We start from the raw sequence: 26,619 nt of genomic DNA on the forward strand, positions 1-26,619 counted from the left end.
CACTGCACTCCAACCTGGGCTACAGAGCGAGACTCTGTCTCAAAAAAAAAAAAAAAAAGAAAAGAAAAGAAAAAATGAAGAGAGAAGGTAACTGATGACAGCTTACAGTGACATCCATTATTTCAGATGCAACCGTAAGGAAGCTTTTCTAATCAACGACCTTCATTTCTTCTTTGTACTGTTTATAGGGTTCTTAACACGAACTGCCTTAGGTTATAAACATTTCTGCATGTGCCTTGTCTTTCTAATTAGACTCAGTCTTTCCAATTAGCCTCATGGAGAGCAGGGTCAAGGGTTAAAAAATAAAAGTGAAAACATTTATGGTGTGATTTAACTCTGTATAGAATACTTTTCATATATATTATTTGGTGTGTTTTAACAATATATTGACCGGGATTTCCAAATGAAAACTAGAAGAACAAGGTATAATATTTATGTTTCAAAATTTGATTTAAGATTCACTAGAGTTTGGTTATACTAAAAGTCTATATTGGTAATATCTTCATATTTTTATATTGTGTATTTTGGAGTACTGAAAAATATACATAATCTCTGAGCAAATGTAACTAAAATTGTAAGAGATTTCTTTAGAGGTAAATTTGAAATCAGCAAATAAACATGGTAGGGAAAGTTTTCTGACTTTTAAAATTAAAATTGGAAACTTAGTGGAAGATTTTAAAACTTTACGTTAATCAAAGTTGTATCTGTAAATGATTAACAAACACTCAACTAGGTTCCCAAAGCAAAGACAGGCGTCCTGTGACCCACTACTCTCCTCCACACTTGATTGACTCTCTCTAGAGTCAACCACATTTACGTATTTAAAAGTTTCTTTTGGTATTTGCTGCTGTGTTTTTAAATAACTTTATCTACCTTGACTTTTCAGCTTTGGATTTTGAGAACTGACTTCCCGCCCTGGTTGAGGACTCAGCTTTCTTATTGTTGCCTTCCTCATGTACATGTGCTTCCCTCCCCTCCTCCTCTTGGTGTTTTCTGTCACCTTGTAAAGAAATCAGTAGTCTGTGTTTACATTTTTATGACTATGTAAATATTATTCATGGATGACCTATCTGGTGTACTATGATTGCATTTCCTTTTGTTTTCTCTGTAGTTAATAATCATCTCTTTTTTTCCATTGGCTTACTTCTCTATATTCCTATTACCAATTTGTGGCCAGAATTATAAATCTCCTTTCAGTGCATTCCAACACGCTGTGTATTCTATTGGTTTGGAACCTCCTGCACCTTCTGTTCTTAATCTCCAGTTTGTCCTGGTTAATCACTGTAACTGCTGCAGACTGTCATCCAATGGCCTCCTTTACTGTCATCTTGCAGGTTTCATTTGTCATTTTCCTGTGTTGAGTGCTCATTTTCTGGCGTCGTGTCTTCCAGTTTTCTTGGTTTATTCTCTGTTTTGGTGGAGCTGCGTTGGAAAGGGAGCATAGATTTGCGAGGCTTTGCATCTCCACAAATGCCATTATTCTCTCATATGTGATTAATATTTTAGCTAGGGATGTAATTCCAGGTTGGAAGTAATTTGGACTAAAAATTTGATGGTACTGCTTTACTGACTTGTAGCTTCCAATGTTGTGTTTGAGAAGTCTGATGCCTTTTTTTTTTTTTTTTGGTTGTTTGTTCCCTCATTGTGACCTGATTCCTCTCTGAAGATTTTAGGTTTTGTTTTTGCCCCTACGTTCTAAAATTTCACAGCGTTGGCGTTGATGTAGGCCTTTTGTAACCATTGTGCTAGGTGGGTCATATATGATCAAGAAACCAGTGTCATTCAGATTCAGTTTAGGGAAATTTTCTTGCACTAGTACTTTGATAATATTTTTCTCTTTGTATTTACTTCGTTCTCTCTCTCTGGAACTCATGCAAGTCAGCTATTAGACCTCCTAGATTGGTTGTTCACTTTCCCTATCTTTTCCCTTCTTACTCTTTGGGAAATTTTTTAAACTTGATCTTTTAATTTGTCAGTAGATCGTTTCTGCCATCATATTGTTCATTTCCAGGAATTTTAAAATTCCTTCCTCCAAATATTTATGTATGTATTTATTTACCTCCTCTCCCCTCCTCTCCTCCCCTCCCCTCCTCATCTCACAGGGTGCTCTGTCACCCAGGCTGGAGTGCAGTGGTGCAGTCACAGCTCACTGCAGCCCTGACCTCCCAGGCTCAAGTGATCCTCCCACCTCATCCTCCTGAGTAGCTGGGACCACAAGCATGCACCACCATGCCTGCCTAATTTTTAAATTTCTTTGTTTTTGTAGAGGTGGGGTTTTGTTATGTTGCCCAGGCTGGTCTCAAACTCTCAGGCTTAAGTGATCTTCCTGACTTGGCCTCCCAAAGTGTTGGGATTGCACACATGAGCCACCGTGCCTGGCCATATATTTCTATTTTGATGGTAACCTGTTCTGTCTCTCTGAAGATGCTAATTGAAGTTTTCTTCAATATCTCTGAAGAAGTGAATTCTTCAGTTTTATTTTTTCAGTGTTGTTTTAGTTTCTGCTTTCATTTTGGGGGACTAGTATTCTTAGCTTTTGCATTTGAGATAAGTAATACCAACCATTCTGGTTCTTCACTCCTTCCAGACATAGGAGACAGGATTAACTTCCCTGCCTCCTTGTGACTTGTTTTGGCCAGTGGATTGCAAACAGAAGTGATGTGCACATCTCCCCTACTTGGGTGATTGATGCTTGTGTCGAGACTGGAGATGCCACAAGCACCCAAGATGCAGTGTGGAATGCTCCACACTGTGGGGGCCAGCAGCCCGGGGATTCATCCAGAGCCACTTTGGACTTGGCTTGAATGGGAAGTAAATGTTTATTGTTTTTAACCACTGAGACTTTGGTGTTGTTTTTTATTGCAGTGTTATCTAGCCTGTCCTGACTGAGACAGCTCTCAGTCATATTTAAGAATGAGGCACAAAAAGCTGTTTGGAAGCTCTCTACTAGTGGGTGGGGTAGTCATGTGGCAGCGATCTGGCTCAGCGTTTCCGTTAAGGCGCTCCCTGATGTTAATGTCAGTAGCTCTTTTCTCTTGGTCTGGTTAGTTTTCCCAGGAAAACCCTCCAATTATCCCGCCTGACATATATAAGCCCAGCTCCTGGGCTCTGCAAACTGAGTAATGGAAGTAGGGCTTGGGACGCTTGCTGTTCAGTGTGTGCACACTCTCTTATGCTCCCTCTTTTTAATAAGATACTCCTTTCAGCAGTCCCAGCCACCTGGAAGTCCACAGCCCATCTGATTAAGTCTTTCTAGAGAATAAACCTTCTGTTTCTGCGCAAGTTGGGCAAAGGCAGGCGGGGGGTCTGACTGCTTCTTAACAGACTTCTGGCGAGTCCTCCATGGTCACACCCTCTGTCTGAAGTCTTTGGTGCTGGAATTCCTGAGCCATTTCAGACTTTTGCAGTATGAATTGATCTGCTGCTGGACTTTCTCTGTTACTAACCTAGGCTTTCTGTTTTTCACATCTGCTGAATCACTTACCACACTGCAGTTTGCTCCCCACTATCCCAAATTTTGTTGTTCTCATCCACTGACCTTCCCATTGTCCTTTTGTGTTTATGCCTTTTTAAAAATCCCCTTTCTGCTATTTTCTAGAGGGAATGTGGGTAAGCACATATATTAAATCTACGTAGTGTTTACTGGAAGTTCTTTAATAATGAATTTTATCTTCCCCAATTTTTATTTTGAAAATTTTTAAACATAAGAAAAAATGAAAACAGTAGAATGGACACCATTGTATATATTCTGCTCTTAGATCTGACAATTAACTTTTTGCCAATTTTATCTCCTTTTCCTCTTCTTCCTCCTCCTCCTCCTCCTCCTTCTCCTCCTCTCTCTCTCTTTTGCTCTCTTTCTCTCTCTCTGTAATATTCTACAAGTATATGTGGTATATGTAAGATAAATATATCTATGTCTATATTTTCTCTCTTGCTGTAACATTTGAAGGTAAGGTACAGATATTATGACCCTTCACTCCTAAATAGTTCGGCATACATTTCCCAGTATATATGGTATATGTAACGTAAATATTATTTATGTCTATATTTTCTCTCTTAGTGTAACATTTGACAGTAAGGTACAGACAGCTATTATGACCCTTCACTCCTAAATAGTTCAGCATACATTTCCCAGGAACAAAAATATTCTCTTACAGGACTATAATTATCGTACCTATGAAAATTTAAAAAAATAGTTCCATAACATCATCTAACATCTAGCATATCTAACATCATCTAACATCTAGCATAAATTGTGTAGTTTCAAAATTTCTTATTTATTTATTTATTTATTTATTTATTTATTTATTTATTTATGTTTTTGTTTTTGTTTTTGAAACAGTGTCTTTGTTGCCCAGGCTGGAGTGCAGTGGTGTGATCTTGGCTCACTGTAGCCATGATCTCTTGGGCTCAGGTGATCCTCCCACCTCAGCCTCCCAAGTAACTGGAATCACAGGCACACGCCACCAAACCTGGTTAATTTTTTGTATTTTTTGTAGAGATGGGGTTTTGTCATGTTGTCCAGGCTGATCCCAAACTCCTGAGCTCAAATGATCTGCCCATGTCAGCCTCCCAAAGTACTGGGTTTACAGGTGTGAGCCACCATGCCTGGCCTCAAAAATTCTTTTGTAACTTTTTTTCCCTTAAAAATTGTGATCCCATTGTGGTAAACATGCTGCAACTGGTTCTCTTGTAGACTAGAACAATTCCTCAAAGCATCATTTTTTGTACTTGATTTTTTGCTTTTAATTAATCTTGAACAGAACTAGCACCTATAGAAAAGGATAAATAAAGATGAATCCCTGATAAGGAGATGTTTGTGAAAGCACTGGGAAACAGCACATTTTATTTTTTTAATGGTTTTTTTTCTAACCCAGGTACTACTAAGCTAAAACTTAGCCAAGCAATGCTTTGCACATTCGGTTAAAATAAAGAAGCAGTATTTGTCTTCACTGTGATGGGGAACTATATTTAGAGTTTTCCCAGCCCACCCCGCTTCACCTTGCATACTTTGCCAGCATTCAACCTCATGACTTATGTTTGCTTTAAATTGAATTTGAGTCTAAGCTCAAAGGGCATGCGTTTTTGTTTATGACTAAGGGCTGATCTCTGAAGTTAGTATAGTTATCAAACATTCTTCACATTCCATATGTCTGATTTTTAGTGCTTGGAGGATCTGGTGCTATGCCAGAGGAACATAGAGGCTAGAGAGCACATGGAAATACCACTGAAGAAAGTCTCCGTGGAAGCTATAAAAATTCAATCATATGTTTAAATAGCAAAGCAAATAGTAGGTATGGGATTGATTTGTGGCATGTTAGTACCATTCTTTAGGCTGCTTAGGAACATTTCTTAGTTTTCTGTTGATTCTTGAAATTCCAGCCCTGGAACTTAAAAAAATCTGTGATTCTTTCAGTTTGTCTTTTAATTGTACTCAGGGACAGGATGAGGAGTTTTTTTTATTTTTTATTTTTATTTTTATTTTTTTGAGACGCAGTCTCACTCTGTCGCCAGGCTAGAGTGTAGTGGCGCGATCTGGGCTCACTGCAACCTCCACCTCCCGGGTTCAAGCGATTCTCCTGCCTCAGCCTCCTGAGTAGCTGGGATTACAGGTGCCAGCCACCACACCCGGCTTATTTTTGTAGTTTTAGTAGAGATGGGGTTTCACCATGTTGGCCAGGCTGGTCTTGAACTCCTGGCCTCAGGTGATCCACCCACCTCGGTTCACCAAAGTGCTGGGATTACAGCCGTGTGCCACCAGGCCCAGCCCTTTTATTTTTATTTTTGTACTTTTTAATTTTTTTGAACCACTCAGACTTCATCCTTTCCTTCTTACTCTCATAGGGGAAGAGAAGAATGATCATCAGTGGCAAATGGCAGCTGCAGCCAAGCAACACCAGCCTCAGACTCAGGGCAGAACGCTGAGGGGTTTTTCAATGCTGCAAAACAAATACTTGCAAAAGCTAAGCGTGACTTAGTGTATGGTCGAAGGGGTCACCATTGCAGATGTAGTGGTCACCAGAAGATAGGTTCATTGAACACATGATGAATGAGCAGCAGTCGCTGTTCTAGCCACTAAGGACTACAGTGGTGGACAAAATAAGTCATGGGGAGGTAGGAAGGAGGACTAGAACAATAAAGGAGATAAATTCAGACATGGTAATAGCATTAAAGAGATAAACTGTATGACATGATAGATAGTGAGTACTTTAGATAGACTCATGCATTGGTCAGCTCTGCTGGGGTAATAAGCAACCTATAAGTATGTGGCTTCCACAAGTGTCTCCTTCTAGCTCGTATTATGTTGTCAACTAGAGAATAAAGAGAAATAATCATGTAAATAAAAAATCTCAAGGCTGAGGATCATGAATGCTCTGTGAAATCGTTTGGTCACTAAAAATGTGTTTAGAAAAAAATTCAAATTGGTCTTGGTGAAATATATGCGTAACACAAAAGAGTCAGATTATGACAATAAAAATAGAACCTTTGTAAATTTAATAGAAAACAATTTAATACAAAGAAATCAAAGAAAGAAATTGTAGGACCTTTGGTCAGAAGCTCCTTTGGTGTTTAACAAGGTTCAAGAGTAAATAAGGATGTTTCCTCTTCCTAATAAAGACATTATATATAAAAAAGTGAACATTTTTTAGAAACAGACTGTAATAAAAACTTGTATCTAAGTTTAAAATGCCTTAGATGATGTTAGGAGAAAAAAGAGTAACATTTATGAACATGGGCATACATTTTTTGGATGTCTGTAAACAGTCATCTTTGAATTGTTAGGCATGCTTTCTGGTATGTGCTTTTTCTCTGGCCTGCGAAGCTACAGGGGCACCGAGATTGACTGACTGACTCATTTACCTTCCTAATGCTTTTTTGGGAAGCAGTTAGACTTGGTTTAATTGTCCAGTAATCTGGCCAGATGCCTCCATGATCTTCACATTCTGGAAGGCCCGTGCTTAACTGAATTTCTTCTTCACTTTAGGACCCTGGAAGGTCACTGAGAGTCAAGGTCACTGAGAGTCAATGCTGGGTAACTCCATTTAGGTCAATTATGTAGAGATCCCTTAGTTAAAGACCGGGCCCTACTAACAGCATCACTATAGCATTAGGACATTTGTTCAGTTAAATCCCACAGAGCCTCAATGTTCATGTGGCCAAACTAACATACTTTCTTCTTGCGTTTATCCAGGCAAGATTAAGAGTTGAGATATACTGAAGTAACACCAACTTCACATTATGAACATTTTGAAATTTATTGTGAAATTCATTTATTTTGTCTCTAAATGTAACAATAGCTGTAGACTACAAAAAAAGTTAAAATCAGGGCCAGACATAGTGGCTGATGCCTGTAATTTCAACTCTTTGGGATGCCGATGTGAGAGGATCACTTGAGCCCAGGAGTTTGAGACCAGCCTGGGCAACACAGTGAGACCCCATTTCTAAAAAAAAAAAAAAAAAAAAATTTTTTTTTTAAATTAGCCCAGCATAGTGGCACATAACTGTAATTCCTAGCTTACTCTTGAAGCTGAGGCAGGAGGATCACTTGAGTCCAGGAGTTCGAGGCTGCAGCAAGCTATGATTATGCCACTGCACTCCAACCTGGGCAGTAGATCAAGACCCTAAAGTCCCTGAAGTCTTCCTGTGCTGCCCAGAATCTCTTTAAAAAAAAAAAAAAAAGGTAAAAATCAGAGGATGGAACTGAAGCACCAGATACTTCCCCACAAGCTATTAAGGCTGAGTTAGTTCTTATAACTGTCCCCTGACAGCCGCTGTGCCAGGGCGCTTGCTGCATAGAAGCTAGGACTCAGTCTGATCTAGCTGAACCCTCCCTTCGGAAGCAGCAGGCTTCAGGGCACATAACCGAGAACAACAGGTTAAGGCTGAGGCATCATGGCCCGAAGTCCCCTTAATGCAGGGGCTGCATAGCAGGTGGTGCTTTCCAAGGTTAACTTTATGAATCTGTGTCTGAGTAAAATACTTGTCAGTATCTAAGTTAGGGCTCATTCAAGGATATTCAATACAGTGTTGTTTTGGATACAATTAAAATGGCTATCATCAGTACCAGACTATACTGGAAAGGCTAAACTGTGTTCTAAGCTTATTATAAAAGATGCTCCCGTGACAGAAAATAAAATTAAAAAAAATAAACTTACTGTAAAAAATGAGGTAGCAACAGGAAAAGTCTCATAAATTATGTTGCTGAATGAGAAGAATGAACTTCAGAACGATGTGCACAGTATATTATATTTTCTAGGCTGTACGTAGAGAAGGGCCTGCAAGAACACATACTGCCCCGGTGGTTGTGGATACTTCTGAAGAGAGGAGTGTGAGAACCGGAATGAGAGCTGGTGCTCAAAGAGACGTAGCATTATCCACAATAGTTTAATATTTTACAAGCAGGGCATATTCATGTATTTTTTAAACTAAAATCTTGTATTGAAAGTAAGATTCTTTTTTAATACTTTATATTCTAGGGTACATGTGCACAACGTGCAGGTTTGTTACATATGTATACATGTGCCATGTTGGTGTGCTGCACCCGTTAACTCATCATTTACATTAGGTATATCTCCTAATGCTATCCCTCCCCCCACCCCACAACAGGCCCCGGTGTGTGATGTTCACCTTCCTATGTCAAGTGATCCCATTGTTCAGTTCCCACCTATGAGTGAGAACATGTGGTGTTTGGTTTTCTGTTCTTGCGATAGTTTGCTGAGAATGATGGTTTCCAGCAGCATCCATGTCCCTACAAAGGACATGAAATCATCCTTTTTTTTTTTTTTTTTTTTTTGAGACGGAGTCTCGCTCTGTCGCCCAGGCTGGAGTGCAGTGGCCGGATCTCAGCTCACTGCAAGCTCCGCCTCCCGGGTTCACACCATTCTCCTTCCTCAGCCTTCCGAGTAGCTGGGACTACAGGTGCCCGCCACCTCGCCCGGCTAGTTTTTTTTGTATTTTTTAGTAGAGACGGGGTTTCACTGTGTTAGCCAGGATGGTCTTGATCTCCTGACCTCGTGATCCACCCGTCTCGGCCTCCCAAAGTGCTGGGATTACAGGCTTGAGCTACCGGAAATCATCCTTTTTTATGGCTGCATAGTATTCCATGGTGTTTATGTGCCACATTTTCTTAATCCAGTCTCATTGATGGACATGTGGGTTGGTTCCAAGTCTTTGCTATTGTGAATAGTGCTGCAATAAACATACGTGTGCATGTGTCTTTATAGCAGCATGGTTTATAATCCTTTGGGTACATACCGAGTAATGGGATGGCTGGGTCAAATGGTATTTCTAGTTCTAGATCCTTGAGGAATCGCCACACTGTTTTCCACAATGGTTGAACTAGTTTACAGTCCCACCAACAGTGTAAAAGTGTTCCTATTTCTCCACATCCTCTCCAGCACCTGTTGTTTCCTGACTTTTTAATGATCACCATTCTAACTGGTGTGAGATGGTATCTCATTGTGGTTTTGATTTACATTACTCTGATGGCGAGTGATGATGAACATTTTTTCATGTGTCTGTTGGCTGTATGTATGCCTTCTTTTGAGAAGTGTCTGTTCATATGCTTTGCCCACTTTTTGATGGGGTTGATTTTTTCTTGTAAATTTGTTTGAGTTCTTTGTAGGTTCTGGATATTAGCCCTTTGTCAGATGAGTAGACTGCAAAAATTTTCTCCCATTCTGTAAGTTGCCTGTTCACTCTGATGGTAGTTTCTTTTGCTATGCAGAAGCTCTTTAGTTTAATTAGATCCCATTTGTCAATTTTGGCTTTTGTTGCCATTGCTTTTGGTGTTTTAGACATGAAGTCCTTGCCCATGCCTATGTCCTGAATGGTATTGCCTAGGGTTTCTTCTAGAGTTTTTATGGTTTTAGGTTTAACATTTAAGTGTCTAATCCATCTTGAATTAATTTTTGTATAAGGTGTAAGGAAGGGATCCAGCTTCAGCTTTCTACTTATGGCTAGCCAGTTTTCCCAGCACCATATGTTAAATAGGAAATCCTTTCCTCATTTCTTGTTTTTGTCAGGTTTGTCAAAGATCAGAGGGTTGTAGATGTGTGTTATTATATCTGAGGGCTCTGTTCTGTTCCATTGGTCTATATCTCTGTTTTGGTACCAGTACCATGCTGTTTTGGTTACTGTAGCCTTGTAGTATAGTTTGAAGTCAGGTAGCGTGATGCCTCCAGCTTTGTTCTTTTGGCTTAGGATTGTCTTGGCAATGCAGGCTCTTTTTTGGTTCCATATGAACTTTAAAGTAGTTTTTTCCAATTCTGTGAAGAAAGTCATTGGTAGCTTAATGGGGATGGCATTGAATCTATAAATTACCTTGAGCAGTGTGGCCATTTTCACGATATTGATTCTTCCTATCCATGAGCATGGAATGTTCTTCCATTTGTTTGTGTCCTCTTTTATTTCACTGAACAGTGGTTTGTAGTTCTCCTTGAAGAGGTCCTTCACATCCCTTGTAAGTTGGATTCCTAGGTATTTTATTCTCTTTGAAGCAATTGTGAATGGGAGTTTATTCATTATTTGGCTCTCTGTTTTTCTCTTATTGGTGTATAAGAATGCTTGTGATTTTTGCACATTGATTTTGAATCCTCCCTAACTCATTTTATGAGGCCAACATCATCCTGATACCAAAGCCTGGCAGAGACACAACAAAAAGAGAATTTTAGATCAGTATCCCTGACGAACATCGATGCAAAAATCCTCAATAAAATACTGGCAAACCAAATCCAGCAGCACATCAAAAAGCTTATCCACCATGATCAAGTGGACTTCATCCCTGGGATGCAAGGCTGGTTCAACATACGCAAATCAATAAACGTAATCCAGCATATAAACAGAACCAAAGAGAAAAACCACATGATTATCTCAATAGATGCAGAAAAGGCCTTTGACAAAATTCAACAGCCCTTCATGCTAAAAACTCTCAATAAATTCGGTATTGATGGAACATATCTCAAAATAGTAAGAGTTATTTATGACAAACCCACAGCCAATATCATACTGAATGGGCAAAAACTGGAAGCTTTCCCCTTGAAAACTGGGACAAGACAGGGATGCCTTCTCTCACCACTCCTGTTCAACATAGTGTTGGAAGTTCTGACCAGGGCAATCAGGCAAGAGAAGGAAATAAAGGGTATTCAATTAGGAAAAGAGGAAGTTAAATTGTCCCTGTTTGCAGATGACATGATTGTATATTTAGAAAACCCCGTCGTCTCAGCCCAAAATCTCCTTAAGCTGATAAGTAACTTCAGCAAAAGTAAGATTTTAAAAACTATTTTCAAAAGACCACCAGCTGCTGTGTGGAGAATGGGTTATAGAGGGATGAGAGTGGAAATGTAATAACTAGTTAGGAAGTTAATCCGGGCAAGAGAAGCTAATAGGTTGGATTAGAGAGGTGGCAGTGGAGAAAAATGTTGTAAATGAGGCTGTGTTCTGGAGGGTGAACCTGCAGGATGTTGATGGAGAGGGAGGCATCAAGGATGACCTCTTCCCGGGTTGTGATGTGAGCATCTGGGTTGATGATGGTACCATTTTCCAAACTGAGGTAATTTGGGGGAGGAATGGGACTGGGGAAGTGGTCGGGAGGGGGAAGTTAAGAGTTGTTTTTTATGAGTTGTTTGATATGGCCATTAGAGACATTGCTGTAGAATGATCAAGGAGATGCTCTCTGATAAATCTGGACCTCTAAGGGAATGTCTGTCTGGAAATCACTCACTCACGGTTTTCTCTAACAAACATTGAACACTATGTACCATGTATGTGCTTGGCATGCAGAGATGAAAAAACCACTAGGAACCCAGTGAACTGAACAGAGAAGTCAACTAAAAAATGTAAACAGTGTGAACTATTTGAATAGGAAAATACTTCCAAAGCTTAACAGTGTCACTAAATAGTGACAGCTTTGGGAACGTGATGTCTTCCCCAAGAAGATGATGTTTGAATTAATTTTTAAGGACATTGAATCTTAGAAGAAGACAATTGTTTAAGTGTAAAACTGTAAAAGGGGCAGGACGGTAGAAAAGTGGAGGGAGAGAAGATGTTCCAGGTGGAGGGAACTGCATGTATAAAAGATATTTTTGCTACCTGTATATCAGGCCTACTGGCTTCTTCTTGACTTCTTCTGGGCTTCTTTTGGTAGATTTTTTAGTAGTTGGTGTCATAGGCATCTGCAACGCAGATGTCCTGCCTCTGAACTGTGAATTAGTACTTCTACGCTTTGCCATCTTCTCTCATGATTTCCTTGTACTCATGAGGAAATGTAACAAGATGTTGTTGGTACTAGCTGACATTTCTTTCTCCTTAGATGTTTAATACTTGTAGAATACTGTGCCTGTAACTCATGCCAACCATGTTCTGAAACCTGGCCAGTCTCACCAAGCTTGAAGTCTATTTATTTATTTATTTTGCCTCTCAAAAGCTAGACTGGGATGCAAACTTTTATAGCAACATAATTCATAGTAGCTAGAAGTGGAAACAATCCATATATCTATCTGTAAACTGGTAAATAGATAAACAAAATGTGGTATCTGTGCAGTGGAATACCATTCAGCAATAAAAAGAATGAATTCTTAATGCATGCTATATAATAACATTGTATATCTTGAAAACATTTTGCCAAATGATAGAAGCTAGACACAGGAAACCACAAATTGTATGATGTTATGTGCAATTCCAGAAAGGGCAAATCTGTAGGGACAGGAAGTAGATGAGTGGCTGCCTGGGGCTGGGACAGGGAGATTTCCCACAACTTGAAAAGATTTACATGAACTACATAGTCTACAAATGTTGAAAAATATTAAGAAAAACCTATGGCACGAATGCATAAAATATATGTAGATACTAGACTATTTTATTGTGTACTGCCATAAAATATACATACCATTATAAGACATTGAAATTTATCAGAACTTATGCACACATTACACGCTGTACATGATGCCATTTGCAGTTGAGAGAAATGTAAACAAATGTGAAGAGGCAGTGTTAAATCATAACTGCATATAATTAACTATAGTATATACAATACTACTGTAATGATTGCATAGCCACCTTCTGTTGTTGTGGTGAGCTCAAATGTTGGGAGCATCTGCTTAAAGTGCCCTGTGATGCTAATCTTCTCTGTGTGAGCTGTTCCTCTCTCTGGTAAATAGCATATCACAGTAAAAAGTGATTTCTCACAGTTCTCAAGTATTTTTCATTGTATTGAGTGCAGTCCCGCAAACCTTGAGTACACCATGGGACCCATACAAAGTGCCACTTGTGAAGCTGGAAGTGCTCCCAAGAAGTGGAAAAAAGTAATGACCTTACAAGAAAATGTTGAATTGCTTGATATCTACAGTAGATTGAGGACTGCAGCTTAGGTTTCCACCATTTGGGATGGACGATTCATGGTGTATAAACAGATAACCTAAACTTAAAACATCAATAAATACAGTACTGTAAATGTATTTCTTTTTCTTTATGGTTTTCTTTTTTTTTTTTTTTTTTTTTGCGACGGAGTCTCGCTCTGTCGCCCAGGCTGGAGTGCAGTGGCGCGATCTCGGCTCACTGCAAGCTCCGCCTCCCGGGTTTACGTCATTCTCCTGCCTCAGCCTCCCGAGTAGCTGGGACTACAGGCGCCCACCACCACGCCCGGCTAGTTTTCTTTATGGTTTTCTTAATGACTTTTTCTTTTCTCCAGCTTAATTTATTGTAAGGATACAGTATATAATACAGTGTACAAAATATGTTACTTGACTATTTCTGTATTGGTGAGGCTTCTGGTCAACAGTAGGCAATTAGTAATTAAGTTTAGGGGGAGTCAAAAGTTATATGAGAATTTTCAACCGTGCAAGGAGTTGGCATCTCTAACTCCTGCATTGTTCATAAGTCAACTGTACGTAAGTTTATACATGGACTGAAAAAATACCAAAGTATTGGAATAGATGTCACTCTACAGGAAAGTGAAGCAAGGACTTTAATAACAGTTTGTTTTGTTATTTTCTGTATTCTTCGCAATGAGAATCTAATTACGTATAAAATGTGTATTTTTAAGTCAACATTGAAAATTATAGTATATGTAGAGTTTATTTAGTATGATAACAAAATAGGATGTATATTTTGTACATAGTATTATATCTACATGTGTATATATTTATTTAAAAAACACAGCCTGGAGTGAAACACATCATATTGTTAACTGGGATTACTCCTATGTAGAGAGGCTGTAGAGATTTTGTAAAGTCCTCTCAGTTTCTTAAGTTTTGATAAAAGTAGTATAGGTATATTTTAATCATTTAACCTCTTCAAAAGGGAAGTTGTGACCCTTCAGAAAGGTGTGTGCCATGTGTCATTTCTTTGTTGTCCTGACTGGAGCTCATTCTCCAGACTGAATACTCAAACCTCTTCTAGTCTCCGTCCACGAGCAATTACTGTCCACCATGAAATTTACTGGCTGTGTGTTGAACTACAGGTAGGGAATTGAGGCAGCCTTGGTGGATTTTTGTTATTTGTTTGGACAATAATCCTTTTTAAGTTCTCTGCCTCTCTCAAACACTCCTACCTTCTTTGCTGGCATAGCCACTTAAAATTTCGGACTATTTTTCAAAACCAGATAATCCGACAAGCAAACATTACTTGGCACTTAGGAAAGAAAAAGAGATTCAGGTTAAAGTGTTTGTTTGACCACTTTGTTTTCTTCCATGGCATAAAAATACTTTAAAAACTTGCTGAATTATTGAAACACGTGAGATAAATTCTGTTATGTCTTTGTCACTTAAGTCTGTTTTCTGTTGAGATATTCATTGTGATACATAATGTAATGACAACAAAAATAAATCACAAGACCAAATATTTGGATGCAGCATTGAAAGATTTTCTTGTGTCTTGTTCTGTTGCCAGGAAACATATGTACCAACTAGCACCTTAATGCCAGCCTTCATATTGTTATCTGAATAAATGCACATGCTCTCACTTCTGTGTAAACAGAACATTTTTGAAAGAATAAATTACAACCCTTTCATGATACAGTGGACGTTTTCTTTCTGCCTGCCTTCCTACTCTTCTTCCATTCAGGCAACATTTGCCATGTGTCGACTGTGTATGAGATAAGCATTAGGCATTCTGCTAGAGAGCGAGAAGAAGGCAGGCTCCCTGCCTTTGAGAAGCTCAGAGTTTAGGCTAGAGACTGAGTCTGAGTGTAGTAACATACCTTAGGTGGCAGCTGATCCCTGTGGATGTGGGACAAGATTCTTGCAACACAGTCAAGAATAGTATTTCTAGGTTAAATGGAATTAACATTTTTAAAAATTTAAATATTTTTATTCCAAGTTCTGGGGTACATGTGCAGTAATGTACAGGTTTGTCACATAGGTAAGTGTGTGCCATGATGGCTTGCTGCACCTGTCACCTCATCACCTAGGTATTAAGCACAGCAGGCATTAGCTGTTTTCCCTAACGGTCTCCCTTCCCCCACCTGGAATCAACATTTTAATGGTTTTTAACACTGCCAAATTGTTTCTTAAAAGGACTGTATCGAGTTACAAAGTCACCAGCAATGAATGAAAGTAGCTGATGCCCCACATCCTCACCAGAGTGAGTTTCATCACTAAGACAAAGCAAAACAGCCGGAAGCCATGACTCATACCTATAATCTCCACACTTTGGGAGGCCAACGAGGGCAGATCACTTGAGCTCAGGAGTTTGAGACCATCCTGGGCATCAGACCTCATATCTACAAAGGAGAAAAAAGAAATTTAGCCAAGCGTGTTGGTGTGTACCCGTAGTTCCAGCTCCTTGGGAGGCTGAGGTGTTAGAATGGCTTCAGCCTTCGAGGTTGAGGCTGTAGTGAGCTGAGCCATGATCACCCCACTGCACTCCAGCCTGGGTGTCAGTGAGACCCTGTCTCAAAAAAAAAAAAAAAAAGACATAAACTTGATATTTTAGTAGGCTTAAATTTTAGCCTCATTGTTTTATTGTATTTGGCATTTGGTTTTATTATTAGTGATATTTAACATTTTCCCATGTGTTTTACTATCTTTTGTGAAAATATTCACTTAAAGTCTTGGCATTATTACATACTTGCTACTCCTTTTGAAAACCAGTTTACTGAAGTGAAATTCACCTAATGTAAATTAACCATTTAAAATGATCAATTCAATGGCATTAAGTACATTCACAGTGTTGTGCAACCAACCCCTGTATGTAGTTTCAGAACATTTTCATCACTCCTCCAAGGTACCCACTAAGCAGTTTCTGTTTGCCCCTTTTCTTGTCACCTGTCAACCACTAACCTACTTTCTGTTTGTATGCATTTGTGAACTATTTCACATGGTGGAATCATACAATATGTGATGCTTTGTGCCTGGCTTCTTTCACTTAGCGTCATGTTTTGGAGGTTCATCCATATTGTAGCGTATGTAAGTACTTCAGTCCTTTTTGTGACTGAATAATATTCCATTTCATGTATATACCACAATTGTTTATCCATTCACCTGTCGATGGGAATTTGGGCTCTTTCCACCTCTTGGCCGTTATGAATAATGCTGCTGTTATCATGCACACACGTATTTATTCGAGTACCTGTTTTCACTTCCTTTAGAAGTAGACCTAGAAGTCGTCGTGTGGGATCATATGGTAATTCCATTTTAACTTTTTGAGGAATTGCTAAATCATTTTCTACAGAGGCTGCACCATTTTATGTTCCCACCCACAATGTACAGGGTTCCCGTTTCTCCATATCCTTGTCAATATTCATGTCTTGTGTGTGTGTTTTTTTAATGATAGCCATCATAGTGGGTGTGAACTGGTGCTTCACTGTGGTTTTGATCTGCATTTCTGTAATAACTAATGATGTTGAGTACTGTTACTATTTGTATGTAAGTGAGAAAATGAAGGAAAAAGAAAGCCTTGCTCTTGAAGTTATTTTCAAATTAGTTAAGTATCCTTTGAAGAAAGGAAATGTTTACTTAAAATTAAATGAAGTGTCCTACTATTCCGAATAGGAGGGCTGTTAAGCCATTAATTCTGTTTAAATATTTCATCGTTTTCATAACAGAGATACTTGTACAGCTTCCAGGTTTGTTTTTAACTTGAGCTTGTTTTCCATTTTTCTGTCACCTGGTTGGGTTAGGGCTATCCAACCTGATTTATGCCTTTTAAACAATAGCACTCAAGGTGAACTTCTGGTCCCTGAAGTTTACCGATCAGTATTACCTCAGAACTTAGAGATGTAAATCCTCAGGTCCTTCCCAAATCTACTGAGTCCGAAACTTTGAGGGCGACCCCAACAGTCTGTGTTTTCATACACCTTTCAGTTGAGTCAGATCCGATGCACGAGTAGGTTTCAGAACTGCTACTGTAAACCAACATTCTCAGGTTGATTCTGTGATAAACAGCTCTTGTGGGAGGTGTAATCCACAATGTTGGTCTCATTAGCACCAACTTTTTTTAGCTTAAGTAGTCAGACAATGTGAACAATTAACTTGGAATCATGTTATAACCTCCTATTTAAGAAAGCATAAAGCATACAGTTCTACCTAGAAATTGCAATTCAGTTTACAAATCGTGTGAAAAAGAGGAAAGTATTTTTCAAAAGTGACTTTTGATCTTTGGCCAAATACTGAAGTAATTTAAGAGGCACATACCCATGATGTATATTTTTCCTGTTATTTGTAATTTTTCAATTTTTTGGCCCTGCTTTTCATGAGCTATGTTTCCTTTTATTTGTGACTAGACTTTATTTTTTACTTATTCAGAGCCAACATTGTGAAGGTTTTTAGTGTGAAGGCCTATGCAGCAGAGCTTGCAACCACCACTGCCCTATAGTACAAATGTTGACTGGAGGGAGACGTGTGTGTGACCCAAACACATGCTTGTTTGAAGAGGAGTGTTTATTTTTTTCTCTGCACAGGCTATTCAAATGGAAAAAGTATATCTACTTTGCAGAATTTTATGAGGATTTAACTCACATTTATGTATATTAGAGCATGTGTGGTACATGATAAGCATTCAGTAAGTGTTTTATATTGTTAGTATAATTGCTATATGTAAAATTGACCTTTTCTTTAACATAGAATATTGTAAGCATTGAAGCTTTTGCAAATACCATATCTGGATCCCAAAACCCAACAGCCTGAGCCATGTGCTTTTTCAAAGGCAAATCACCTACAAATACTGTCTTTCAAGAGTGTATTCATGAAGTAACTGTGGGATTAAGTGTTAGGTGGCAGAAGGGAAATTCTATGATAGGGCCTCCTGAAGTCCTCCTGTTTACAGCCTCTCGGTTAGGATGAGGGGATGGTTAGGAATGGTTAGTAAGTGAATGTCAAAAGAAGAGTCAGAAAGTTTGAGGAAAAGTTTTTTAGGGTAGGGGGGATTGAATATAGACTGAAGGAGAAAAAATTAACCATATGAGAAGAGATAAGTATCAGATAATAAGAGATGGAATGAGATTGCAGAGTGGAGAGGAGTGGCTGGGGTAAGGGCAGGAGCCTGGCAGGCTAGCCTGGAGAGGGGATGTGAAACATGTAGAGAGGAGTGGGGTGTGTGGGTCTGGGGAAGCAGACCTGGGAGACAACACAGTTGTGTTCAGATATTTGAAAGTCTGTCATGTGGAGGAGGTATCAAACTAGTTCTCCTTGGTACCAGGCGACGCATGCCAGCTATAGGATGACCAGACCTAGGACCAATAGAGGGGAGAATGTCTGAGGACCCAAGCAGGTGCAGACATGACATGAACTAATCTGAAGAAATGATCCTGTTTAGGCTGCCTCGTTATGTTTCCTGTCAGCTCTGTAGCACTGGGTGAATCAGTTAAATCTTGGAGCAACAGTCTCCTTCCTAACCCGTTGCACCAGGCTAAGGGCCTTCCTGGCCAAGTCCTAGTGTGACCAATTAGTTATCTGCTTGGCTGTCCTTACCTTGGCTCCCCAGGGCCAGGACCAAGTCCTTTCCTTGTTATATCACCCCACTGCACACAGACAGGATCTAAAACACAGGACTCTGTGATACATGCTTTCTGTTTCACATAAAACACAAAATTCTGGATGTGTCACATACAGAATTAAGTCTGTAAAAAATGGGAAGAGGGGCTGGGCGCAGTGGTTCACGTCTGTAATCTCAGCACTTTGGGAGGCCAAGGCAGGTGGATTACCTGAGGCCAGGAGTTTGAGACCAGCCTGGCCAACATGGTGAAACCCTGTCTCTGCTAAAAATACAAAAATTAGCTGGGCATGGTGGCGTGTGCCTGTAGTCCCAGCTATTCAGGAGGCTGAGCAGGAGAATTGCTTAAACCTGGGAGGCAGAGGTTGCAGTGAGCCGAGATTGTGCCACTGCACTCTAGCCTGGGTGACAGAACGAGACTCTGTCTCAAAATAATAGTAATAATAATAGGCCCGGTGCGGTAGCTCACACCTGTAATCCCAGCACTTTGGGAGGCCAAGGTGGGCGGATCACCTGAGGTCAGGAGTTTGAGACCAGCCTGACCAACATGGAGAAACCCCGTCTCTACTAAAAATACAAAAAAATTAGCTGGGCATGGTAGTGCATACCCATAATCTTAGCTACCCAGGAGACTGAGGCAGGAGAATCACTTGAACCTGGGAGGCAGAGGTTGCAGTGAGCCAAGATTGTGCCATTGCACTCCAGCCTGGGCAACAAGAGCGAAACTCTGTCTCAAAAAATAAATAAATAAATAAATAAATAAATAAATATTTTTAAAATGAGACTAGAAATACCCATTTTGAAGAATTATTGTTAGGACTAAATGAGATAACATATGAAACAACCTTGCATAAATCTTGGAACATAATAGACAACTAATAAAATTTCTTTCCTTTCTGAAAAAATTAATATGTCACAAAATGATCTTCAAAATATTGAGTAAGTGTTCTAATAAACAATAATATAAGTTGCCAGACACCTAAAACGGCTCATGGCAGGAAGAATAGGGGAGTGAGGCTAGACTGGAGCCTCCAGATGTTGCCCAGTCTATTTTTTTGTCTTTAGGTAAAGTGATTTTAGGAAGAGGTGATTCTCCCCATTGTGACTTGTTCTTTTGTTTTGTTTTTGAGACAGTCTCGCTCTGTCACCCAGGCTGGAGTGCAGTGGTGTAATCTTGGCTCACTGTAACCTCCACCTCCCGGGTTCAAGTGGTTATCCTGCCTCAGCCTCCCGAGTAGCTGGGATTACAGATGCCCACCACCATGCCTGGTTAATTTTTATAATTTTAGTAGCGATGAGTTTTCACCATGTTGACCAGGCTGGTCTTGGACTCTTGACCTCAAGTGAACTGCCTGTCTTGGCATCCCAAAATGCTGGGATTACAGGTATTAGCCACTGCACCTGGCCCATTGTGACCTGTTCTAATATCTGTTTATTTTCTAGAAATTCTATGTAATATGACTTCTTTCTTTTTTTGTTTTTGTTTTTGAGATGAAGTCTTGCTCTTGTCCCCAGGCTGGAGTGCAATAGCCCGATTTTGGCTCACTGCAACCTTCACCTCCTGGGTTCAAGCGATTCTTCTGCCTCAGCCTCCTGAGTAGCTGGGTTTACAGGCATGTGCCACCATGCCTGGCTAATTTTTGTATTTTTAGTAGAGATGCGGTTTCACCAAGTTGGCCAGGCTGGTCTCGAACACCCGACCTCAGGTGATCCGCGCACCTTGGCCTCCCAAAGTGCTGGGATTACAGGCGTGAGCCACCGCGCCTGGCCTTCTAATATGACTTCTTTCTAATAATTTAAGCTACTTTCCTCACACACAGGGAACTAATCTCATTATTATCTTCCAAAGTGGTTTGTATAATTTTTCCTAAAAGCTATTTTTTTTTCTTGTTGCCTCTATCCACTATTTTCTACGCGCCTGGCCTTCTAATATGACTTCTTTCTAATAATTTAAGCTACTTTCCTCACACACAGGGAACTAATCTCATTATTATCTTCCAAAGTGGTTTGTATAATTTTTCCTAAAAGCTATTTTTTTTTTCTTGTTGCCTCTATCCACTATTTTCTACTATTCTCCTTTGTCTGTTTCTTTGTGTTGCTAGTTTCCCTATCTAGTGATAGATAGAAGTTGTTGGCCAGGCGCGGTGGCTCACGCCTGTAATCCCAGCACTTTGGGAGGCTGAGGGAGGTGGATTGCCTGAGGTCAGGAGTTTGAGACCAGTCAGGCCAACATGGTGAAACCCCGTCTCCACTAAAAATACAAAAAAATTATCCGGGCATGGTGGCGGGCACCTGTAATCCCAGCTACTGGAGAGGCTGAGGTAGGGGAATTGCTTGAACCAGGGAGATGGAGGTTGCCATGAGCCAGAGATCACGCTGCTGCACTCCGGCCTGGTTGACAGAGCGAGACTCAGTCTCAACAACAACAACAAAAAAAGTTATTTTGAGGGAACTAATTGACATCATTTATAAATGAAGATTCTTTTAGGACTGTGGAAATATTTCTAGTGCTTTATCCTTGCTTTAAAATTCAAGTTGTGAAACACATCTTACTTCCTCTCTGTTCTCTTAGAGCAATTCAGTAATGTTCCTGTGAGCAGATTCTGTAGTAATCATAAGCAGTTGACAGTATGAGCTCTGCTTTGTGTTAGCTAAACAATGAGAACAGATGCTACAAAGTAAAAATAACTGTTAAGACCTTTAATGTTTGTGCTAAACTATACATATGGGATGCTCTGAATTGTGGCAAGAGTTTTAGTAACCTGAAATGTTTTTTTCAAGTGCTTATTCATTCAGTGCAATTAGTACAAACTCAGTTTTTTTTGGAGTTGTGCTTGTACTCACACGGTTTTCACCATCATGTAATTTTGAAGTAAACAGATACATCACTGTATGGCATCTCATGTCATAGGACACGTATTTGAGTTGACAATAAATATTAAATGAGTGTGAAAGAATGATATAATGCCAGCAAGGAGAGAGGAAATACCATGCAGGGTTAAATTTTGCATGTAAACATTGGCAAAGTGCTGCAGTAAATTACCGTTTTCTTCATAACATGAAATTCCTTTGCACAGTGCAAAGGAAGACCTTTTTAAGCAAACAGTAATCTCTGGAATTCAGCATAAAGACTCTAGTTAATTTCAGGATTTTGTTGTTGTTGCTTGTTGTTGCTCCTTTGCAGGGAATCAACCAAAAACAAACTCCATCCATTTTTACTTACTTAAAGAAAGCTTGAATCTGTAAGAAATTCCTTGTGTACAACAAGAAGAAGAAATTTAAAAGTTAATTAACATTTCAGTTCACTGTATTTGTTTTAATTTATATTGTTTGTAATTTTGGAATACATCTGTTAGTTCTTTTTGCTTTGTGTTAAACTTCTTAGTACATCATAGTAATATTTTCTTTTTATCAGGATAGCACCATAATTGGGTGCTTAATTTGTTTGGAACCTGATAATGTTGTGTATTTATATTTTATAATTTGCATAAGAATTCAATCCTAAAATTTTAATATTTGCAAATATCTATGTAATGCTTTTACTTATTGATAGAGTGCAGAGAAATATATATGTTTATCCATATATAGAAAATAAAGTATTAAATTGATATTTGAAGGAACTCTGCAAAGAAATTTTTATATTCAAAATTTTAGGAATGGAATCTTCTGAATTTTTCAGAGTTCACGATTACATGTATACCTACAGATGTAATTGTAGTCTTAGAACAGTGACAATTAAATGCTTATCTGCTAACCAGTTAGTGGAACAAACTGGATTATTTCCAAATGTAATCAAGTTACTATTAACTTGTAATCATAGCACATGCTCTCAAGCTTTTATACCTTCTTATTCTTAATGTAATAGGTATATTCCTGCCGTACTCATGCTTAAGCACATCAAATTGGTGCCTGGGCAATACTGGTCTGATATTCCTCTTTTGTCACTTAAACTTACCATTCTCATGTTTCCTCCTTCTTCATTTCTTTAGGATGCATGTGCCTTTTAGACAGCTTTGATAATGGAGTTAGTGAAAGAGAATCATCAAACAATGATCTAGAGGGTGACCTGGCACAGAAGCTCTATCTAGTTGCTTTATTGAGGCAGTCAAAGAGACCATGTATGTAGACAAGGAGGTGTCCTAGGGTACAGGGATTTTTGATACGGTATCTCACTCTTTGTCAAAAGAAAAATCAGTTTTCTGGGGCAGTTTTGATATAAGACAGAATTTGAGCACAATTCTAAGAATAAATTGTTTGCATTTGAACTCAGATTGAGTTCAAATCTACTCCATGTTTACAAAGTGAATATGGCAAGTTGCCACATTTGGGCATATTGCTTAACATGTTTGAGATTCATTTTACTCATCTAACATATCTCGAAGCTTACCATTTCTCGGGTGTTATACTGTTTAGTTCTCATCTAAGCTTAATCTTTCCTCCTATTCCCTTAAAAAAATATGTTAGGAAACTAGGGCTTTTAAGGCTAATAACTTGCTCTAGGTTGTGTAGTGAGTAAGTGGCAGAATAAAGATTTGAGCCCAGATCTCTTTGATACCAAATTTCAAGCTCTTGACTTCTAAGCCCGTGGTTCCCACATTTTAGTGTGGAGCAGAAGTACCTGGAAAGCATACATTGCTGGGACCTAGAGTTTCTGATTCTACAATAGGGCTCAAGAATTTGTATTTCTATTATTTTTTTAAAATCATTTTAGTTTTTTTTAGAGACAGGGTCTTGCTGTGTTGCCCAAGCTGGAATTCAGTGGTGTGATCATGGCTCACTGCAGCCTTGAACTCCTGGGCTCAAGTGATGTTCCCACCTTGGCTTCCCAGAGTGTGGAGATTACAAGGATGAGCCACCATTCTTGGCTAATGTTTTATTTTTTGTAGAGACAGAGTCTCACTGTGTTGCCCAGGCTGGTCTTGAACTCCTGGTCTCACCCATCCTCCTGCCTCAGCCTCCCATAGTGTTGGAGTTTACAAGTGTGAACCGTGGTGCCCAACTAGAATTTGTGTTTGTAACAAGGTCCCAGATGTTGATGCTGCTGGTTCTGGGAACTATATTCTGAGAACCACAGTTTATGCTGTGCTGCCTGACTTGATTCCTCTGAGGGATAAATGAGAGAGTTCACATGTGCTTGTGTTAATAATCTGACACTTTGACTACTTATAACGTCCTGGATGCTCTTCCAAGTTAATTCCTTTTTATCCTGAGTTTAATTTTAGGAGCTAGTTAAATTGCAGGGAGAGTATGTGAGGGTGTAATCATCACTTAAAAGAGAAGGAAACTGAGGTAGGAAGAGGTGCCCAGTAAGTGGTCTCACAGTGAGTCAGTGGTAGAACGGGTTGCCCTCATTATTGCTTCCGTCTGCTGAGCTGATTTGGAAGGCCAGTGTCTTCTTTGGAGCGATCTCTAGAAGGAGAGATTTCATGCTATAGGGAGGTTGAGAGGAAAATAGATCCTTCCTTTCATCTATTGCTGTTTTGTGTCCTTGGATGACTATTGCAGAGTAGGCCTGGAAAAAAAGAATTTTCCTCCTTTTATATCATTCTTCAGCATTCTGAAGGGTGGATGATGTACTTTGTTATTCTGATGAATGATATAATTCCGAAAATGACCTCTATTTCAGTTGAACGTGAGATCTTTGATAGTCGTTAGCATGGATAAAAGGGATTCCAGGAGATTTTGTATGTAAGAACCATGCTAGTGGTGCCAGTGCGTTAAGTTAGAAAATGTGTTGACTGATGGTGGCCACCCTCCAGCAAGGCATCTGTGGTGTTAACCTGCCCATGGCTGCTCCAGTAGCCAGGGAGAATCTCAAAAGCAAAATGCAAGAGAGTGAGAAAAAAAAAATGTATTGTAATTAAGTCTGAAACCTGTACTCTGCTTAGGAAGCTGTGTAGTTTCTTCATTCGTTTTAAAGAGAAAAACTCCTACAGAGAAAGTGTCTTAAAGAAAAAATGGTCTTGAGAGAATATAAAGCAATTTCAAAAGGTGAGATCACATTGATATATGAATGAATACTTTATGTATTTGGTTCGGTTCAAAATTTTGTTGAGTGACTGTTATGTACAAGATACTTACAAAAAAAATTGTCCTTCCTCTCAAGGAGAACTTATAGTAGACTTCACAGTTGAGTGTTTAGTTAATTTATATATGAACATCCAGTCTGAAATTGATGTAACCTGATGTGGATCTTGTCTCGAAACTACTGATAGTATTTTCATGATACCAGTATTTGAATCCTGGGATACATTTTTCTTTTTAATGGGGTATCAGTTTCACTGCAGAGCTAGAGCTAGATCCCAGGCTTCCTCACTCTCACCTTGGCGTTCCCCCTGATTTAGGATGTCTTTATTTATTTATTGTGTAGATTTATCTCCAAATACTAGATTTATCTACAAATATTAAGCAGTGAACTTTCAAAAGGTTACTGTGACTTGTCCTACTTTTTTGGATATACACATCTGTATTTTATCCTTGGTTTTTTTTTGTTTTTTTTTTTTTCTTCAAGATTTTAAATGCAACCTAGACACTTGTGGTTAGGGCGCTGAATTTTGACATATGCAGTTTGACGGAAAGAATCACTGGTGTGTCTATTCTGGTCTGTTGTAGGTTAACGAAGCCCTTGTCATTTGCTGATTGTGTTGGGGATGAGCTGCCGTGGGGATGGGAAGCAGGGTTTGACCCTCAGATTGGTGTCTACTACATCGATCACATCAACAGTAAGTTTTCCTTTTTGATAAAAGCAAATATATCAGAAAAGTAATCCCCCAAAACCTACAGGCACACAAAAGGATAAACATGTTACAAAGTGAATTTCCAAAACCCCATTTTCTTAGTGACTAACATTTAACTGAAATGCCTCTCTTGGTATTTGGGGCATGTACATAGAGTTGTCCTTCTGGGGACGGAGAGGGAGAAAGGGTGTGCCTGCCTGCCTGCCTACCTGCTGGGGAGTGAGGCTTCTCCTTCAGCACAGGTCTGGGAACCTGTGGGGATCAGAGCCACTGGGCTCCTCTTTCTATGGCCACTGCACCTTCTGACAGGGCTCCTCCTTTCCGTGTGCTTTTTGCCACAGAAAGACTTGGGCCTTGGTACGGTGTGGTCTGTAGGCTGAGATTCGGGAGGGGTTGGCCCTCATCAGTGGCTCTGGAAGACATAGCATAGCTGGGAAAGGTCCTGAACCTCTTCCTTTTTTCTGTTTCCTGATTTCTTTGTCGTTGGAAGGGAAAAACCTCTCATTTTAACAGCTTTTAAATTTCTCACATCTCTGACATGGTAAGTCTAGCGCAGAGGATACCGTGACCATGAATGACTTTCAAAAACACATACTTTGAAATATTTTTATATATTAATATATGTTTGTGTGCGTGTTTATATGAATATCTAGCTCTCTATCTACTCCTTTAAAAATTTATTCAGATGGTAGCATACAATACTCATTCATTTTGCTTATTCACTTAAAAATAATTATTTTATTTTTATAGATTTTGGGGAATACATAATGAATTTATTCCTCATTGTCTTCTTTCTTTGAGTTCTATTCTTATATTTAAAATTTGTATATGCAGTACTCTGTAGTATCTTTAGGAACAGTATCACTGTAGCGAAGTGTTTCATTTGATACTCACTCATTAGTGATGGCTTGCAGCTGCCCTTGTGTAGGTAGATGATATATTTCTCAAGAGGCCG

General features: G+C 39.3%; 1 protein-coding gene and 1 pseudogene across 1 annotated transcript in view; one reads left to right on the forward strand and one right to left on the reverse strand.

The window, feature by feature from the left end:
• WWC2 (WW and C2 domain containing 2) overlaps positions 1–26,619 on the forward strand; it is a 218,689-nt gene that overhangs the window by 70,425 nt on the left and 121,645 nt on the right. Inside the window, exon 2 of the mRNA XM_008000362.3 lies at positions 25,540–25,649. Coding sequence (XP_007998553.1) covers positions 25,540–25,649 — 110 coding nt within the window. The remainder of the gene's footprint in view (positions 1–25,539; positions 25,650–26,619) is intronic.
• Positions 5,807–5,976, reverse strand: LOC119624126 (small nucleolar RNA U3; annotated as a pseudogene).

The sequence above is a fragment of the Chlorocebus sabaeus genome, chromosome 7 (genome assembly GCF_047675955.1).
Source record: "Chlorocebus sabaeus isolate Y175 chromosome 7, mChlSab1.0.hap1, whole genome shotgun sequence".
In the NCBI taxonomy this organism is placed as follows: Eukaryota; Metazoa; Chordata; class Mammalia; order Primates; family Cercopithecidae; genus Chlorocebus; species Chlorocebus sabaeus.